At 40.2% G+C, this 19989-nt stretch overlaps 3 protein-coding genes across 3 annotated transcripts; 1 reads left to right on the top strand and 2 right to left on the bottom strand.

Annotated features, from left to right (window-relative positions):
- Positions 1-1106: 1106 nt before the first annotated feature.
- LOC307264735 (ADP-ribosylation factor-like protein 3) lies at positions 1107-4037 on the bottom strand. Its single transcript, XM_080046219.1, has 6 exons — positions 3991-4037; positions 2815-2958; positions 2529-2645; positions 2355-2405; positions 1870-2055; positions 1107-1237 (listed from the first exon to the last, which is right to left on the bottom strand). Exons 1-6 carry the CDS (start codon positions 3991-3993, stop codon positions 1190-1192), a joined length of 549 nt encoding a protein of 182 aa, XP_079902345.1. The 5' UTR covers positions 3994-4037; the 3' UTR covers positions 1107-1189.
- An 815-nt stretch (positions 4038-4852) lies between these two features.
- Positions 4853-14537, top strand: wbp1 (WW domain binding protein 1). Its single transcript, XM_080046475.1, has 4 exons — positions 4853-5040; positions 5917-6019; positions 6339-6506; positions 7879-14537. Exons 1-4 carry the CDS (start codon positions 4978-4980, stop codon positions 8493-8495), a joined length of 951 nt encoding a protein of 316 aa, XP_079902601.1. The 5' UTR covers positions 4853-4977; the 3' UTR covers positions 8496-14537.
- A 158-nt stretch (positions 14538-14695) lies between these two features.
- lman2la (lectin, mannose-binding 2-like a) lies at positions 14696-19895 on the bottom strand. The gene is made up of 9 exons (XM_080046476.1): positions 19815-19895; positions 19272-19390; positions 18516-18633; positions 18354-18436; positions 18176-18208; positions 17360-17521; positions 16559-16673; positions 15909-16037; positions 14696-15727 (listed from the first exon to the last, which is right to left on the bottom strand). The coding sequence occupies exons 1-9, from the start codon at positions 19861-19863 to the stop codon at positions 15585-15587; spliced, it is 951 nt and encodes a 316-aa protein (XP_079902602.1). The 5' UTR covers positions 19864-19895; the 3' UTR covers positions 14696-15584.
- Positions 19896-19989: the final 94 nt, after the last annotated feature.

Genomic DNA, 19989 nt, shown 5'->3' on the forward strand with positions numbered 1-19989 from the left:
TGCACTTGTTTCAGTCTCCATTAGAGGATCAAGCAGCTCTGACATATTAAAATCAACCAACCTTACATATGTAGAGGAATACATACGAACATGCACAATGACAGCAGCAGGGCAGTAACTCAAGGCCAAAGGAGGAGGTTTATTTTTATCATGGGCAAAGGCGCCAAATCATGTTGGTATGAAGGGGGCTATATAAATGCAAATTGTATTGGAGAGCTATTAGTCCTGGAAAAGGTTTGTATGTAAATGCCCTATAGGACCACCGCGGAGCGCTCGGCCAGTTCAGATTAGTGGGGTTTGTGGCAAATGTGCTGCAAAAGACAAAATAGAAAAATAGACAGAAAATGCAATTGCCCTGTGGTAAATCATGGTGAACAAGGTGAGCATTTGAGTAATTGAATGGCCAAGGTGTTTCTGTAGGGTTTATTGTGTATGCGAGAGAGATGTATGGAGGCCAGTTTCCTGCATGCGTGTGCAGGTGTTCATATTTTATGGTCGTTTTGTTTCTTGATACGGATTCTTTCCTGTACCTGAGCAGAACAAAGTGTGGGACGTGGGCAGGATGAACGGACAGCATCACTGCTGATTATTACCTTGGATCTATTTGACAATATTTCAAAAACAGACTTTGTGGTTGGCAATAGAGCATACTACATTGACTGAAAAATTAAAGGTCAAATACGGCACAGGATGCAACATTTTCTTGGAAAGTAGAGGACTGGAGGACAAGTTGACTCGTAGGCTGTGAGAGAACACCAGCGCAAGGACGCCCTCTAGCTTCAAGTAGAGAGATTTGCAGGATTCATTTCCATCAGTCTTGATTCAGCCACACATAATACTGATTCTTGTATTGAGACAGTCAATGTTTTAAACACTAGCTTAAAAAAGACCGTATTACAAAAGACGCTGTGTGCAGAAACAGCAGTTTAAATAAAATTACCTAATATATACAATATTTACATGCCTTGAAAGGATACAAAGTTAGACCTGAAGAATCACTCTATAAACAACTTCTACTTTTAAAAAGGTTTTTATACTGCAAATTAAAGACAAATGAGAAAAATTTGAGTTTCTGAAAATAATAATAATAAAAAAACACACATTCTGCCACCTCCTTGTCCTGGATATAAAATGACGGTATGGCTCAAATGTAAAGTGCAACCGCAATTCTTCATGGATTTTCTTCAAGTTATTTCTTCTTCACCGTTAAATTTCTGCAAACCCAGTTCATACCATCCTGCAAATAAGCAGACAATGTGGTTGTGATGTGAAAATGATGTAGGCCATGGTATTTCTTACAAGTCATAGCTTACTGCTAAAAGTGGAAGGCAATGTGACATCCTCCTTTGGCATCCATCTGATAATATAATGAGGGAAGGAAGGCAACTGCATCATATGGTCTATAGGGCGATTACAACACGCGTAACTTCGGTCCCCTCATGTCGTCTTCAAAAAAAGGCATTTATAGTTTAAGACCTAAAAATTATAATAATATTATATCTATAGTTAGATTTGAATTCTGTATGAAAAACACTTGATCCATATAAATACAACATAAAGAACATAACTGCAGGTTTGTAGCTGGCTTTTCAGATACATGTCAACCAGGAAATATACAGTGCAATATACATCATGAGTTTCTTCTGCACTCAGTCTGCAGTTATGTTCATGAGCTTACTTTTAAATTGAATCAAATATACATTTATACTGTATATGATAAAAAGGAATCATATGTTCATTTCTATCCGACAACCTTTGTCAATGTAATAAATGTAAAAAAAAAAAAGTCTATTTCAGGTGATGCCAAAATATAATGTAGTCAATGCTAATATTCAGTGATTCCTCAAACTGGCTGCAAATTGTATTCACCTGCAATCCCTCAGCAGTGAGTGCTGAGCAGGCCTGGACCTGCCACCTGCGATCCCGAATAGTGTGCAGATTGAGACCTTCAGCAAGTTCAGACGCCGGGGAGGCTGTCATCAGGTCCTGTTTGTTGGCAAAGACTAGCAGTGGCACGGCAGCAAGCTTTTCCTCCTCCAGCAACTCAGCCAGCTCCTGAAAGGAAAAGACATGCAGAAGGGGTAGTCAGCGGTAGTGGGTGCTGTCAGAAACAAATTATATGGATCTTTGCCTTAAATTGCACCAAATGTCATCAAAAGAGGTGGTTAAAATGATGTGTAGGCTGTTATTGACAGACTGTTATCTACATCTGTGATCAACTTTTAATTCATGTTTGTTTGTGATGAGTTTGCACTCCCAAAATGAGAATGTTTTCTAACCTTGAAAATGTAAGTACCGTTATACATGAAACTTATTATTGCACTTCTGTAATGTAAATGTAAATGCCATCTCACCACACCCGTCTCCTCAAACCGTTTCCTGTCTGAGCTGTCAATCACATAGATCTGCAAGTAACACAGACCTAGATATTACCAAAACACTTCATAACATGCATAAAATACAATATTGACGATGTGTTTTATTTTGGCTACTGTAAGGAACATTTATAATATAAAAGAGGACCTTACCAGCACATCTGAATTCTCAAAATAATTCCTCCAGTAGGGGCGGATTTTGCGCTGACCTCCAATGTCCCAAACATTCAACTTGAAGCCAGCCGACTGAACGCATTTTATATTGAAGCCCTGTTGAAAGATGGCATGTATGCTTAATGCTTTATTTACTTGCTTTAAGCAGAAAAATAATTTGAAAGTCTGTTCGACTGTAAAATGAAGAATAGTATGCACTGTGAACTGTGAAAAAAAGTACGTCTCCACAGTTTGTGATTGAGCTTTTCTGTGTGCATATTTGTACTTGTGTGGGTGTGATGTGGCTGATATCTTCGGCTGCCAGCTGTTTTAGCAGAGTGGTCTTGCCAGCATTGTCCAGGCCAAGCAACAGTAAGCGCACCTCCTGATCCGGAGTGTGTTTCAGCCTCCGCAGAATGGACAACAAGCCCTGCAGGTGGATCACAGTACACGTTCAAGGCAGGTTCAAACACAACACTTATTACAGGCATTTTCTCTATATTGTTACAGAGGCATGGCCTAAGCTGGGTCGGGTAAAGCAGCAGTCATCTCATCAGAGGTTGGCATGACATCAGGGGTTGGCAGTGGATCGTGACACAGCTTGCACAGGAGGTTTAAGCGCTCGCCCCACAGGAAGAACCCTCTAGATTGTGAGGATTTAAATGTTAGCCGGTTGCAGTGTGGGACACATGTGGCTGGGCCAATGACACTCATTGGCCCAGATTAGGCATGTGCAGTGAGTATAGCCTGTGTCCAGAAAGTGTATAAGGCTTTGGCTCAAGTTGGCTCAGTGTGTTCTGGTAAGAGGAAAATGCTGTCACTGCATTTTGTGACCTGCGACATGTACACTCTGTCAAATGCAGAAACAACAGAAACAACAGAGGTCTATTTTCTGAAAAATATAGCCTACATATCCACACATAAAGCAGTATTTTTTTTTAACTCACTTGCTATTTTGGGCTTTTTTTTATATTGTGTTTTTTTCATTGTGTCCTTTGTTTTCATAATTCTCTTTCGTCCTTCCCCCTTTTCATTTCTCTTCTCTGCAACTTCTGTTTTTTTAAGTGTTTTATGAATATAATTAAATGGAAGCCTGAACTGTTGAGAGTAATGATCCCAACAATTTGAAAAAAAAGCATTGTTTGAATATAAACTAGGCTACTAAAACTTTCCAAGCCAGACTTGTAATGCAGAAATAGGATTACTATATTCAGTGACAACCCATATTATCATCATCTGCCTTAGTATGTCAACCAGTGGTTGCCATTTTTTCTTGATTGAGGCAACTTTCTAATAAACTACAGCAGTAGCCTAACTAGGATCCCCACTCACAAGCATGATATGTTAGCTGAAGCAGTAGTTTTCACAACAATGGTCTTACAATTAAATGAAATTATACATTTCAAAATGTAAACGTTTTAAAGCCAAAGCAGTGAGACGGCTGTGGATCGCGATGACTCACCATGTTTTCCTCAGATGTTGCGGTGCTCAGACTGAGTGGATTAGCATCTTTCCATGCCTACTGGAAGCAGTCAAGTTCTGTTGCCGGGGAAACCGTGACGTCAAGGTAAACAACGTGTCCGAATGAAGAAGTGAACACTACAAACTTCCTCTGCTTGTTCTCATTTGGCCTTTTTAAAACACTTAATTTTACAAAAATAAAGTTTAAGCTTACAATAAATTGGGTAAATACTGTCGGTTATTTGCAGATTATTTTTTAAATGTCGTTGCCACAATCTGTTAAATAGCCTAAACAATAATAAAACATCTGTTTATTTATTTATAACACACAATTTAAGAAAATTGATAATAAACTTAATTTTAAAGCATTGAGTTGATTATGGAAGCCCATTTCCGCCATTTAAAGAAAAGAAAAACAAGATGCAAATTCATTCTTGATACGCCTACTAAAATAGCCTATGAAAATTCCGAATTATTAGTAAAAGAGTCGAAATTAATAGATTAAAAACATACAATTTAGATTTTTTTATCTCATAATTAAGCAGCCTATGACATTTCATTCAAGGACAAGATAATTGTTATTAATAAAAAAATATAGCCTAGTCAAAACGTCTGATAGGCCTATGGCTAAGTAGTCATAATTAGGCTATGAGTTTTAAATCGAAATTATGACATGAAAATTCACAATACAAGTTACTACAGATAGTGGCACTATTGGTCTACCCAGGTAAAAGAAAGAGAAAAAAGTGTAAAATTGAACTATAGACTAGGAATCATATTTTCAAACACGCATACACAGCGCCCTCCAGAGTCACAGTGGACTCAGTTTTTCATTACTACTACTGCTGTTTCTGAGTCAAGGAACAACAAAAACATGTACGAGTGCGACAGTCCGGACCTTTAACCACCTGCAGTCACCTCATCGACCCGTCCAGTCGACCGACTGCTATATGATTCCCGTCGAGTTTACGGCCGAGAACCCAGAAAGATGCCGCAGAAAGCACTGGGATCCATTGTAGGTCTTCTTTATACCGGGACATGTCTGGTGCAGGTAAGCCGTTGCTAGCGCTCCCTGGGTCGGCTGCCTCTTCCAGCCGAGGACGTGGCTCCTCGGGTGGGGGAAGGCCTTCTGCTGATCCTTTTTGTCTCCTCCACAAAGGAAACTGGGCACGGTCCGTTGCTGTGTACGGTGGATGACGTCAGTTTTGTCAAAGTTTTTATTTATATTTCGACAATGAACTCGATAGAAGATTCAGTTTATAACTCGAAAAAGCTACACGGATGTGTTTTATTGTCTCAATTGCACAGTTTGAATCAAGGGTATCAGATTAACATTAGCCGTTGCTAACTGGTACCCGACGTGTTTATTAGAGTTGTTGATAATAGCTGGCTATGTCAGTCCCAATTTGTCTGGTTTTCTTCCCCGATAGAAACGCCAACTTTCGTCAAAATAAACTGATAACAACTTGAACCCTAACAATAGTACTTATTTTTTTATCATGTAGCATTTTTAGTTAATTTTTATAAACGCAACGTAAATTACATCGTTTTGCAGCAGTAACAATAAGTTTACGTTATTATATTACAGGTTGCCATCAAAGCCTATTTAGTTTCAGTTTGAATTTTAGGCATATTGTAGGAAACAATGTTTTCACTGTACAAAAATAATGATTTTATTGTAGGCTACTTTACAAGTACAATGTAGCTTGTTACTTGGTAACGTTTAAAAATATAAATTTCCAATCTCGGTGTATATTTGGCATACTTGTTAGATGTGTAAACGCAATACACAACAGTAGGGTGATAAATGACGAAGGCTAAACAGAAAGTAAAAAAGGCCAGTCTATCAAAAGAGCTTGGAATGCAACTTGCTTGATCGAGTGTTGATTCAGATGTTCACTGTGAGTGCCTCTTGTGTGTATTCAAGGGGAAGGAGTTCTGTCTTGCGGTAAACGGTGAGCAGTACCGCTGTGAGATGGGCTACTGCTGCGGAGAGAGAGAGTGCTGCACCTACTACTATGAGCTCTGGTGTAAGTCCCAATGGATTTTTTGTGTGTGTTTTCCCAATTCAGGTATATCACATAGGCTAGTGTTTCTTTGTATCCCATTCTTATTGTCCAATTAACTCTCTATTTTGGAGATTCATCTCTTTAGTGTTGGGTTAATGTTTAACGTGTGTGACTACATCTTCAGATTAGTTTCACGTTACATACTTAAAACCAAACCACTCCCACTGGTTAATTTGTATTTATTTATAATGTATTTATTGTGGAATTTACAGCCCAAATGTCCATGGACTTTTCATCAGTTAGTCAGGATTACTGAGTTTGTTCCCCCTCTCCCTCACAGGGTTCTGGCTGGTATGGACACTGATCATCATGCTTAGTTGCTGCTGTGCCTACCGACACCGCAGGGTTAAGATGCGTCTTCAGCAGGAGCAGCGTCAACGTGAGATTAGCCTGATGGCCTACCAGGGAGCCTCCAGCTCCTTCATTTCCCCTCCACCACTCAATCTAAGTGAGTAGTCTTTGTTTTTGCTACAGGGCAAATAGTCTGCATTTTTTAACTTCATATGAAGTTGCAATTCCACATTCTGTGTCATCCAGTAGCTCTGACCCCCTCAAAAGTGTGGTAACTTGAGAGGGGATATGCGGAAAGACACATTTCAATGTAACCATTGACTAATAAAGTAACTTAACTTAACTTTATGTGTAGGTTCGTTGTGAGTTTTTTCAAAACCCTTTTCAAACCTGATGACAGTTGTAAAGTGCATGTTGGAAACATCTATGCACAGTATTATTCTTTTGGGCACTATTCAAACTGAATTTTCTAATTTAAGGGTCAGTTACTTTGCATTTATGTTGCTCTCCATAAGCAAGGTAGAAAACAACATCCATATTACAGCAGCCAAGTCAGGTCACATCGGCTTGAAACTTGATAGTGCATCCACTTATATAGCAAACAGGAGTGGGACAAGGTGCACACTAGTCCGTGGCCCACAGGCAACACGCCTCACTTAATGTCAAGAATACGAACAGAACTCTTAACTGTGTGTACACAGACTGACTCACGAGATGTATTCTTCTGGCTCTTTCCAAAGAATATCAATGGAACATAGTAAATAGCCACCCTACATTACAGTTTCATATCAACAACCATTAGAATTACATTTTAAAACTGTGTAAATGTCTTCATTTTAAATTTCACAGGCAATATTCATAGTTTTCTATCGATATGCCTATCAATGATGTATGACTTTGAAGTGTGATTTTGTGAAAAACATGAAGAGAGATATAATGAATATACTCTGTTGAGAAATTGATCAAAAAAATGACTGTCAACATCTGAGAAGCAGGAACCAGTGAATTGTTGAAGGTGCACTATGTAGTTTCAAGGCAGGGGGCTTTATTTACATCTGCAGAGTCTGCAGTAAGTTTACAAAATATAGTTTCACTACTTGTAATTCTCAGTATTGAATAATTCTGTCATCATAAATCAAAGCAAAATTATTTTGAGGCCCCCAGAACCAAACGCAAGACTAGAATAGCTTTGTAAATAAAACGGTGGACCATGCTGCAGTAAACAACGACAGTGAAACAGTAAATTTTGCTTTCTAACTTCAGCTTTTTAAGGTAGCTTTCTAACAGTGTTCCAGGGATCCATTTTTCCTGTAGGTAAAATCTGTTAATTCAGTTATGAGATTATACCTTAAGAAAATGTTCACTTCTCTGAAGTTGAATAACAAAAAAAGACAAATTCCTGATCAAAATAGTTTATGATGAATTTACTTAGGATTTCTGTTCTCTACATGGAGTTTTGTAAAATTATTTGTCTTTGTTGCTTTGAAAGCTAAAGCTGTTTGTTTATATTTGCTGTCTTATCTTTTCAGGGTTCTGGAACGACTGCAAGCTTCCCGACTATGAAGAGGTGGTAGGTCACCCTCCGACGCCGCCTCCCCCTTACTCTGAGAACCCTCCTGAGGCCACGCCCACTCCGGCGCTCCCCCCGCAACTATTGCGCGAGCCTGACGCTACTGCCACCGTGCCACAGCCACTGACTAATACAGACCCTACTGCGGTGGACAGTCAAGCCACGGCCTCATCATCATCATCATCATCCGCCCAGGAAGCACAGTGTCTGGCAGAGGGTCAGTGTCACGCGGGGGCTCCTTTGATGGCGGCAAACAAGGACGAAGATGATGATGAGGAGGAGGATGACGAGTTCATCACTCGCCGTCGCCACGTAACCGGCGACTCAGGGATCGAGGTGTGCGTTTGCCAGATGGACGTGGACGAGGGCTCGGGCCTGGAGGAGGAGGAGGAGGAGAGCGACGAAGAACAACAGCAGCGCATTACATGCAAGGTCACTGGTCGAGATTGTTGCTCCGGCCATCACCACCGCCACCACCATCAGCAGCAGCAGCAGCAGCAGCAGCAGGCCTTCAGACACAAGGAGCATCAGCCAGGCCAGACCGCTAGCACCAGCACTGGGGACCACATGGTGTGATCCACGCAGCTTTAACTAAAACCAGCCCAAACCTGTGCGGCTTTTCTGCCTCGCACCAGGGTGATAACCAGATATAGCCGTTTGCCATCATCATCTTCGTCGTCGACCACCACCACCACATGGGACTGTCTGTCTGTGTTTTTAATTCTTCAAAACTAACACATAGGCAATGGCGTTCAGATGATAATGACAACTAACCCTGGCTTATTTTTTTCTTTTTGCTTTGCTTTTCCGTAGTGGAGGAAAACCAGCAAAGACATGTTGATGCTCCATTTTGTATTTTTCTTTTTTTCTTAGCGACATTGGTTAGCAAGAAGGCATTAAGTGATTGTGAATTGACTGTTTCCCCATTTTGCTCCCGCCCTCTCCTTGAGCACTGCCGTCACGTTTCCGTCTGGCCGCTCACCTCGGTCAGAGCATCCTGCCATCCTACCATCTTGACATTTTACCTCCGGTGGGATGGTCAGCTAGGGGCATACCAACATGGTCAACAACATTTCCCCCCCCCACCCCCCGTATCCCTGCTATGACTCAGCAAAAAGGGGTCAAAAACAAAAACTTTGGATGATACTGGATGAATCCACAAGAGCAAATTTTTTTTCGTTTTCCCCCCAAAGACGTGTGTGTGTGTGTGTGTGTGCGCACGCTGTGAAATCTAGGGCACAGCTGCATGGTGATGTCAGCTCTGAGGTCATGGCAACCAGCGTCAGGTCTCTGGTGTGAAGTTGGGACTTTTTCACATCTAGAGTGGGAGGGACTACATAACCAATAATAGAGGAGGAGAGACGGGAAGGAGTTGAGTTTGTTGTTTTTGTCTCTGGGTTTTTAAATGTCATACCAACCATCCCTCCCCTAGTCCTTTTTTTTCTTCCTTTTTTTGATATCCATAATGTGGTCTCCATTTAACATGACTGTAAGTAAAGACGGACTGACCAGCAGCTTGTTTTTGATTTATTGATTGTGTTGATCTCCGCACTTCGGTTTCTGACTGCATTAATTTCATAGATGCCACCATTTTTTTCATAAATCAATAAAAAGCCTTGTGGTGGCTCTGTGTTAAGCGTGTTTTATTGACAGCGTGAAATCAGAGTGAGTAGTGGCAGCATTTTGCTCATTCTACACACAAGTAGTTTGGATGTTTATAACTCACTTTTTTTTTTTTTTTTTTTAATTCATGACCAGCTGTGCTTCAGTAAAAGGCCACAGGTGTCAGTTAATTGCAACAAAGCTCCTGACGGGGGCTGCTAGAGTGTGTACTAGTGAGTGGATGTTATAGTGCAGTGGGGAAGGGTTGAGTCGTGTGTCTGTATCTTTATAGTGCTGTCGCATCTGGTTGAAATACTTACTCAGCACTGAGGTGGATTAACTATTAAAATCACTGGTAATTTGCATGAAGCATGAATTTCTGTGTTTTATATTTGAGTGAATTTGCATTTTCTAGCAGTTGCTTACTTTCTTTGCCCATTTCTTTGACAAAATGATAGTGTGTTACAGTGGCTAGAAAACTGGGCACCTAGATGTCGGTGTAAAGAAAGAAGGCCTGAGAGTCTAGTTTAGATGCCGTGAATCTAGTTTTAAATTGTGTTGTGCTGAATTGTGTGAGTCATGCTATGCTGTTTCACAGTGCTAGTAGCTGGTTAGGTATTGCTGTTTGGGCTATCTGTGCCCCCTGTAGCTCCTAGTAGAGTGAGGGATTTCCAGTGGTATTTTCCATTGGGATCCGGGGTGTGGTAGCAGGCTCTGCTCAACAGTTTGGTCGGTGTTGTTGGCAGAGCTGCAGAATCTATTGTGATAAAGTGCATGCACTTTCCTGCATGTCGTGTTGCTTACCCAGTATACTCTACAGTATGTATTCAAAGCATAGCAGTCCAACTGGTTGTTGTCAGATTGGATAATCACTCCAAAACAAAACTGGCATTTGTAACGAGATACATTCTGTACAAGACGAGCAGTAACCGGTAACTGATAAGGCAGTAAATGCCTCATCGAGAATTCTGTTGGGAACAATGTTTAAAGAACTTTTTATAAATCTTCTCCGATACTGTGTGTCAAAGACGGGCACAGTGTAAAGACTCAGGTCAGTCATTTAGCTTCACACTAGCTCACAAAGTACTTCTCCATCGTGCTATCTTCTGTTCTAGATGAATCCGTCAGAGCAGGTAACAATTTCGTAAATACAGAGTATCTCGGCTGGATTAGCAGTTCAAAAATTCATTTATCACTTGTTGTATGTTTTTTTTCTTCCAGTTGTCAAAGTGGGGAGTAAATGTTTCATGCTTGCCTGATATCTTTACAAAGGCATGATTAAAGTTTTTTTTTCCAACCCCAAGACATGACACTGGGTTCTGTAGATAATTTAAGGACCCCATGCAGCTCAACTAGCAGAAAATAGATGCACAGCTGCCCAAGGCTTAAACTGAAAGAGGATTTTTCAGTCATATTTGCAGCTGCAGTGAAAGGCTGGTAGTTCTTGTGTTGGGTAGTCGAGCAGGTGCTTTATATACGAAGCCAAAGTAACAGGACAATGACCTTTTCAAAGCTGCTGTTACACTGTGAGCAGGACTGCACAGACAGACACCCATTATCAGAAGACATTTTTTCTTGACCAACACACCTCAAGCTGCCTTGCAAATGTGTTGAGCATGGAGCTGCACAACTTAAATAGCGCCTCTGTATGCGTAAAACCGCCTTTTGAGATTGAGATGTATATAGGTGGTTTTCTTCTGGATTTCTTTTTATTGATAATATATTTTGTTCCAAGCATGACAGAGGAGTGCTTTTGTATCGATAGTCAGACGACTGCTCTGTTTGCTCCGCTTGCTTTGCGAGGAGAGGAAGTGGTTTAAAAAAAAAATTAAACCACAAAATGTAAACTGTCGCGTTCTGTAGAGTTTCACTTGTATTGGTTTTGTACTAGAGGCGTGTCTGTCTGTGTGTTGAATTTTTAAGACACTCTTGTTTGGTCCGTTGTGGCACTGATAGAAGACCAGATTTTTGCGTGTGTGTGCGCATTATGTTTTTTGTTTCACAGATCTGGTCGCAATTAGTTTGTGATAATAATAACTGACTCACGAGGGAAAGCATGGGAAACATTTGTGAGATTTTTTTATTTATTTTTTCTATGGTTTTGTCAGGATGAATTTTACTTGTGTTTTGGAGGACCAATATGAACTCCAAAAACAGACTGCTTTGTTACCTTCTTACTATGGTGCATTTCTCTGCTTACTTGTATACAAATGTAGACAAAATAATACGGGAGTGGGGGTTAGGGATTTTTGTGCATGAGTGAACTGGAGGTGCATAGGTTTCCCATTGCCAAACAACTCCAATGCCTTGCTGGTTTTCACATGCTTTCCGAGATAAAGGGCTATATATCTGTTGTCAATTGTGGACAAGCATCCATCCATCCATCCATTTTATTGAGTGATCATTCGTCCGCTCTGTGATGTATTTAAAGCCACAGTTGCCGAGATCCATGATCCGAACATGGTCAGACTGTGCAATGTGAACATTGTTGGCGTTTGGTTTTTGATGTCCTTTTTTTATGTCATGCTGGAGCTCATATTTAACAATAGCTGATTGTATATGACTGTATGTTTGTTAAATTTGCCTTTTTGGTCTGTCAAACCACAAAAGAGTTGTGTGACTCCCCCCAGATTTAAAAACTAGACCCTCTTATATAACTAGCTGCATGTGTGGTTGTGACAGGAGTTTTTTTTTTTAAATGTTTAAACTTTTCTTTGTTCTTTTTATTCAGCTGCACTGCGTTGTATCGGGGAAACTTAGAAAGCAAGGAGGGAAATGCCACCCATGCAGGAGACTAACTATAACCAACCAAAGCCGCTGTCATCTCCATGCAAACTCGGATCATTACTGTTTTTTTGTCGTCATGGCGATGGTCTGTTTTGGTTTCCCACTCTCAGGGGTTATCTTTTTTTTGTGTGTGCAAATGAACACATTTCTGACCCACCATAAAGCCAAAGCAGTCGTTTGAATCATAATTTCCCAACCACCCCTTGTGTGATGTCTATATCTGCATCACGCATCTCTGCAGTGTATTGTACTTTACTCAACTAGGCTATGCAAAAACTTTAACCAACTGTTAATATGCTGCGACCCCCTTCTCACTATCTTCTATCTGTCGTTCGTCTGTGGACACCAGTACAAGCAATATAACTTAGTATGTGTGGCAATGCACTGCACTATACTGTACTGTAATCTAGTTTGGTTGTTCTGTGTACATGTATTTGTTTAAGAAAACTTGCTACTGCAATGATGTTAAGTATGTATACTTCAGTGTCAGCTGAGGGGCTTAAGTTAAAAAGCCATTCTAGTTTATATGAATAAATCCCTCCCCCCTGCCTGCCTCCTCAACCACTTAACCTCCGACTCCTGACTTACAGATGAACCACATTATTAAGTTGTGTAAGTAGAATGGAAAGAAAAAAGCTGAATATATTGTTTTTGTTGGATAAATTCCTATTTGATATTTTCTTGAGTCTGTTTGCCTCTTCCCCATCCCTCATTTTTATGTTGCACTAATTCAATGTGTTTTTTTTCTAAGTCTAAGCAACAGCCTTATTCTTTTTCAAAACTTGATGAATTTTCCCCCCTACTGAATATCTTAACTGTTGCCTTTTAATCTCAGTTATCACACCATCTATTTCCAAACTTTTAATATATCATACATATGAAAGACCGCAACATGGAACACAGTCGATTGACATCAGCCCCCCGGGACACTTTGTGGATCACTGTGTCAACAGTGGGATTGACTCTGTCAAACCAACTTGTAAACTGAACTTTTAGTTTTTTTTTGCAACCATAGATAATACCAAACATGGAGGTGCCATGGTTGAGCTATGTCATTTGTTTTTCTTTTGCCAAAATGAGAAGGGAAGCAGTTATCTATAAAACCAGACTCTTTCTAAATGGTTTCCTAATAACAATAAACAAGCCAAAATGAGTAAAGTGGAAACAAATTAAAATATAAATAAAGCACTGAATGATAGATAAAAAAAAGCCTTTGTTTTAGTAAGAAGTCTGCTCTGTACTTGTTGGGTCATCATTTGTATTTTATTTTTTTAATAAAACAAACATTGACACTCAACAGGCTCCAGACATTTCTGGCATGTAATCCATTTAACCTCAAGTAGCAGGCTCCCTGGTATGTGGTCTGAAATATTTGTGAAAGCCTGGGGAAAGGGCTTCAGGAGGAATGAACCCAAGGAGCTCCATAGAGAGAGAAAAAAATCATCCAGTCACATGACAAATCTGATGTATTGATTTGGAGGATAGTCACACTGAGAGGCACCTCAGGCAGTTAGCAGAAATGATTGACTGGATGTTATGTCATCCGAAACTGACAGCGTAACACACAATCACACACACACACAGGATGTTTACAAAGTGCCCTGTTTATCAGCCTTTAAATGTCCCAGCTGTGCCCCAGATTGAAACATTATAATTTAACTTTTATATTGAAAACAAGAATTATTATCTGTGTGATGTTGACATACATGTAACAACTAAATAAATAAGCTAAAAGAAAAAAATGTATACAAATTGTAATTTGCGGGTAACTGAATGGATACATGAGGCACACTTTTCATACAAAACAAAGAACATAATAAGAATAAGGGAGGGTGGTTGTCAAAGTGACAGGAACTGAGGAAAGTCGTCACACATTGCACAATTAAAAAGAAAAGCACAACATAAACTGATATATGATGTTGACATGAGGCCCAGCAATCATTTCAAGAACATACAGAAGAAGATTGTTATAATAGGGCTGAGTCAGCAACAGCCGATACACCTCGATGCAAAGCCTGAGGCCAAACCAGCATGTTTGTTCGGTTCACTACAAAAGCATATACAGTATGAAGCACACAGGTGGTGTTTTAACATATAACAGAAAAGCATCACAAACAAAAAGAGTCATTTTAGTATTTGGTGTGCAAAGACAAGAGTGTCAACAAAAGGAGTAATAATAGTGACAATAAATTATTAGTGGTGTAGGCATCCTCAGCCCTTCCCCTTCAGTGCAAAGTCCATATTTTTTTTTAAACATTTAAATGCATCCATTTTAAATACATTTGGAAATAAAATTGCTCTTAAGTGATCAACTTTGATCCATTTTCTCTCATGCATACATAATATCTGGGACAGGGGACATAAATATATATATACTACGTTATATATTATGATAATTACTGTAGCTATATCAAATTTAAAATGTATAAATAAAATTTTATTTCAAATTCAATTCATTCATTCAATTCAAATTAAACCTTTCCCTGAAACACCCCAGAACTTTGCCACATGCACCAGAGACTAGACAGTGGCCACTCTTTTCTTTTAAATAGACACAGACAGACACACACACGCACGCACACACACACACACACACACACACACACACACACGTCTGTGATGGGTCTATACGCTTCAGAGGGGAATAACCTCAACAGACAAACATGCAGACTACAACTACAGGATGAGAATACACTACAAACACTGAGGGGCTTTTTTCTAATGCAAAAAAGAGCAGAGAATCATCTTTATGCATAATTATTTTTAAGGGCTATTTGGTTAGCGCTTCAGGTCATACTGCAGGTGGATGCTTATGTATTTGTGAGTCACAAAGGCATAAAATCAGCATCCACAAAATGAAAATTTGTGAAAAATAAAAACGTCAAATGCAACACATGCCAATAAAATTATTAATAAATATAGCATATAGAGCTTGAAAACTAATGTGACACAGAGGTGGAGAGGATAAGGCCGAGTTGGTGTGCGTTAGACGGGGACCCGAGGTGGGAAATAAAGTCCTGCTTCTGCTTCGTGACTACCAATGATTACCACAAGTTGTAGAATGGCTTTTTGGTAGCAGGCGACACATTCATTCCATCTCCTGTCAAGCTAGTGTTGTCCTCAGGATTTAAAAAAACAACAACCTACTGCTCTCTGCTGGCCGACAGCGGAGTCTCACTTTTTGTTTGGTTCGTCTAGGTGCAGCCGGGCTCCAGCACGGACCTGAGCTGGCATTGATCACAAACCTCTTTCTTCTTCTTCTTCTCTCTCTTTTTCTCAGTAGAAGCGTTTGCGTTGGTTCTCCTTCCAGTAGCTGTAGACCACCAGGCCAATGACGATGAGGAAGATGCAGCCCAGCATGGAGAAGAGCACGGTGAAGAAGATAGCTACTCCACTCATCCCTTCTTCAGGCTGAGTCCCTGGAGAGAGAGAGAGAGAGAGAGAGAGAGAGAGAGAGAGAGAGGGAGGGATGGAGAGAGGGAAAGATAGAGGGAAATAAAGAGCATGGAGGAGAGGGTGACAGCAGAAATAGCAGACATTCGTGTAAGTCCACGATAACTTTTGTGTGTGTGTGTGTGTGTGTGTGTGTGTGTGTCTTACATCTGAGTAGTTCAATGTTGTCCACGCTTGGTATGGTTATCTCCCCTTCCTCCTCCTCCTCTTTCTCTTCCTTTTTACTCCGAAACACCGTCAGTTGGTATAGTTTCAGGGAAATGATGTCATGGTTATCTACAGTATTAAATGGAGAATCAGAAAAAAGTGATTACATTTTTTTTTAAAACCACACACACAATATTGGGACATATCAACTAGAAGGGATTATTTGCGAATGAATGGGCCTCAAACGTTCACTGCAGAGCCAAATCTAATCTAATAACAATTACAATTCTACTTTGATTCTCACTTATACAATGAACATCAGATGTTTTCAGTTAAATAAGAAGGGAAATGATTTGAAACAACATGGAGAAAATAAACATTCAAAAGTTGAAATGGTATTTGAGATTGAAAAAGGGTTTGGGAATAGAAGTCTAAAGGGGGTTTTGTGTTTGTGAATCAAGCAGTAGTGGGTAAAACCTTTTCATGATGCTATATTATGTATTCTGCATTTATCTACGAGTCTCCAGTTCGATCACTTAGAGGATCAATTAATTGAATTTTAATCTTAAACTGTATCCGAAACAACATGACAAACCATAAATACAGTTATACAGTATAGCAGGCAGGCAGTAAGCTGACAGTCTGTGTACCCGAGAGGTCTCCAGTGATGGCTGAAGCTCCAAAATAATAGCCTTTGGGAAGCCGCACCCCGGGTATATCCAGGCAGTCCCTCCACTCGTGTTGCCCGTTGACATCTATCATCACCTGGGGGAACAGAGGCAGTCAAGGGGCTTCAGTCACTGGGTCACACAATGTAAAGTTCATCTGACCCACCATCAGTTATCTGAATGACTTACTGAGTAAAACCTCGAATCCCGTCAAAACGTGGGACACTATTGTGACTAAGAGTCAACTTCTTGGAACAGACCCTGCTGTTTCAATTTCTATTTATTCAGATTTTGTTTCGCTACTGGAAATGATAACGTAACTCTTTGCTGCTTTTAAGTTAGTTTTTTTTCCCTGAATGACTAAGAAATGTAATATCTTTATCTCCACCACATGCTCCCTGAACTTTAATTTAAATTTAAATGTAATTTATTATTAACATTATTATTTATTTATTTTTATGTGTGTGTTTTTGCTTTTTAGCTTATTGTTGATTTCATTTCTTAGTGTTATTTGTAGAATTTCATTTGATACATTTTTGTGTGTGCTGTAACTGTGGGCTTTTGTCTTTCATGTGCTTTGCAAAAATATTCAATAAAAAAAAAGAAGAAAAAAAAAGAAATGTAATATCTGTCATCAAACCCCTTGTTAAAAAAAACACAATCTGGCAACTCAGTGGGCCAGTTCATGCTAACGACAGCCTAGACAGTTGAGGAGATAGAGAGACGTGTGCAAAAATGTTATTATTGTGGATAATCTGCAGACAACAGGTGCGGCTCTCTCACCGTGAGCCTGCGCCGGACATATCGGATGAAGAGGAAGGTGTCTTGTTTGAGGTTGCGCACCATGGCGTCACAGCCGCCCAGCTCCGTGGGCCGACCGTCACGCTCGTGGTCGTAGGCGATGGTGCCATTACCCACCATGGCCAGGACGTAAGGGAACATCCTCTTTGGGTTACAGGACAATAGAGACCGAGGTGAGAAAGTAGTCCATCATATGTGATTATACTTTTCATGAGCCAAGATTATTTTTTTTTGTACTGGGTTTCTCTCATTTTGCAGCCAAGCCTGGATTCATGCAGGGATCTTCTTTTTGCAGTTAGCAGCCATGCAAACCAATTACATTTTTACCTAAAATCTTCTGTGGCTATATGTCAAAACACATTGATTTGTCATTTCCTTTTTTACTCTTCACGTTTAAAAACCATGAGGAATAGGACCAGACTGCAGAAGACGCCCAACTTTTTTTTTACGATACAGAGGACAATGATGATTTTGCAAAAAGGTTATGTCTTTTTGTAAAAAAGTGCATGAATAAATTATGCCGTTAGAAATGAGAACTACTATTTACAAACTTGCACAGTTTCCCTTGAATTTCACACTTAATGTGCTATATTTCTAAAATGGTCTACAAACACATCCTCTAATATAACTGTTTAGTTCTATAACATTTGGGTGAATAATACAAATATGTCACTGTATTATTAATAGAATAATAATAGGTGGGTATATTTGCAGTCTGATAACCATTCTTAAGCACAAATGGAGGAAGCATGATGTAGGTTATGAGATTTGGATAAAAAAAATGCAAAAGCTGTTTACCTGTGTGCGAGGAGTGAATCTTTTCTTCTGCGCCTGTCTCCAAACGGTTGCACAAAAGAAAACAGAGAGAGCCCTTTTTACACAAGTTTGCATTTGTCCACGGCTTTGTACTCGCACTCAACCATACTTTGACTTTCTTGCGACATGTTGAGGTCTAAGCGGTGTTACTCAGGCATACCTCTAGATGCTTCTCTTCGTTGGGATACGTGTCCACAAACACACCCAGGCCGGTGAAGTTGTCCTTGTTTCCAAATACAGGACCTGTGAAAGAATGAGAATAAGTGCTCAAAGCTTAGAATGAACATTTGGTAAGGCCAACAATATGCGCAATAGCATTTACCTTTCTGCATACGTTCCTTGGTGTACCAAATGGCCAAACCATCACCATTCAGGTTCTTCTTTCCTTGCCCGCTGACCTTAAAGTGCACCTGCATCTCCCAATCATTCAGATGGCAGGGCTGGAACACACACACGCAAGGTAAATAAAGCCACTGAAATACAGAGTGTTTACTACAACGACTAAGTTATGGTTACCCCTTCTGTAGTGTTTTCTGTAGTGCTAGGTTAGGGCTAAGTTATGTTAATGAGTCTTCTTTTGCGTCCGTTGCATTTGGGTCTTTCTCCCAAAAACTACATGGAAGCAGATCATGAGGGAGTTTGTTTTGTTAGTGCAAGCGAGTGAGATATGCTTTAACAGGGGTAGAGGAACCCTGCTCCCTTGACCTTAACGCAACATAAACACATAAAAAACTAATTTTTACAAAGAACACAGTGAATACACACAAACATGCACAGTCATAGTATAGTGAGTGCAACCACCACATCCTGTTGATAGATTTCTATTTTAACCCCTTGATAACTTGCTTGGTGTTCAGATGGTTGCCAGTTTATCAGCATTTCTGTGGTGACCAGGGTCAACTTAACACAACGCAGTGACCATGAAGTTGAATCAACACCTCTCTGAGACTGGTGTAAAAAATACTGAACATTACAGTATATAGCCTCCTAATCACTATTTGTCTCCTTGCTTTTGCTGAACCTTTTTAACCTGTTTTTGGTTGGAGAGTAACCCAATATGTGCACAATATATACTCACAATGCGGCTCCATACTGCCCCCTGTCTGCTCTGCATGTCAGGTGTGAGGCGCACCTGGTCTGTGGTTACCATGGCATCCCCCATCAGCTCCCAATGGGAGGAGCCTAAGGCTCCCACACCTGAGTGTACAAACAAACAGCACATCACCATGAGGGGAGAGCAGCTGACACAGCACAATAACAATAGAGCAGCTCATTGAAGCAGGTCACAAAACCGGTTTGTTATTAGACCAAAAATATCGTCCTTTAGAGTGAGGGAAAATGAGACAAGCAAAAGTCAACTATGTAAGGTATTAAAATATGGTAGCCTGTAAGTAGGCAATAGGCTATAATAGTAGGTTATAAGGGCGTAATGCTGCAGAAGGAAACTTCCCCTAAAATGAAAAGGTTGAAAGACAAATGTTAGGAATGAAATCGCTCAATCATAGTGCTTTTCTGTTTTCTTTTTAATTATCCATAAGTGCGTTATTCTAGAAACATCTGCTGGTCCCAGTCAATGGGTGCTGCTGTGGTGTATAGGCTATAACGGGTGAAACAACGTTACCTTGATAAGGCTTGGAAAGGGAAAACTCGCGCTTCAAAAACTCCTCCATCTCGTGCTCATCGTCGGCAAAAGACCGGCCAGCAGTGCAGAGAAAAAAGGCGAGAGTCCAGAAGGATTTAAAAGGCATCTTTTTCCGTCTGAATGGGGGTCTTGGCTCCATGCACGGATGGTTCAT

This window comes from Ammodytes marinus (assembly GCF_949987685.1).
Source record: "Ammodytes marinus genome assembly, chromosome: 18".
Classification (NCBI taxonomy): domain Eukaryota; kingdom Metazoa; phylum Chordata; class Actinopteri; order Uranoscopiformes; family Ammodytidae; genus Ammodytes; species Ammodytes marinus.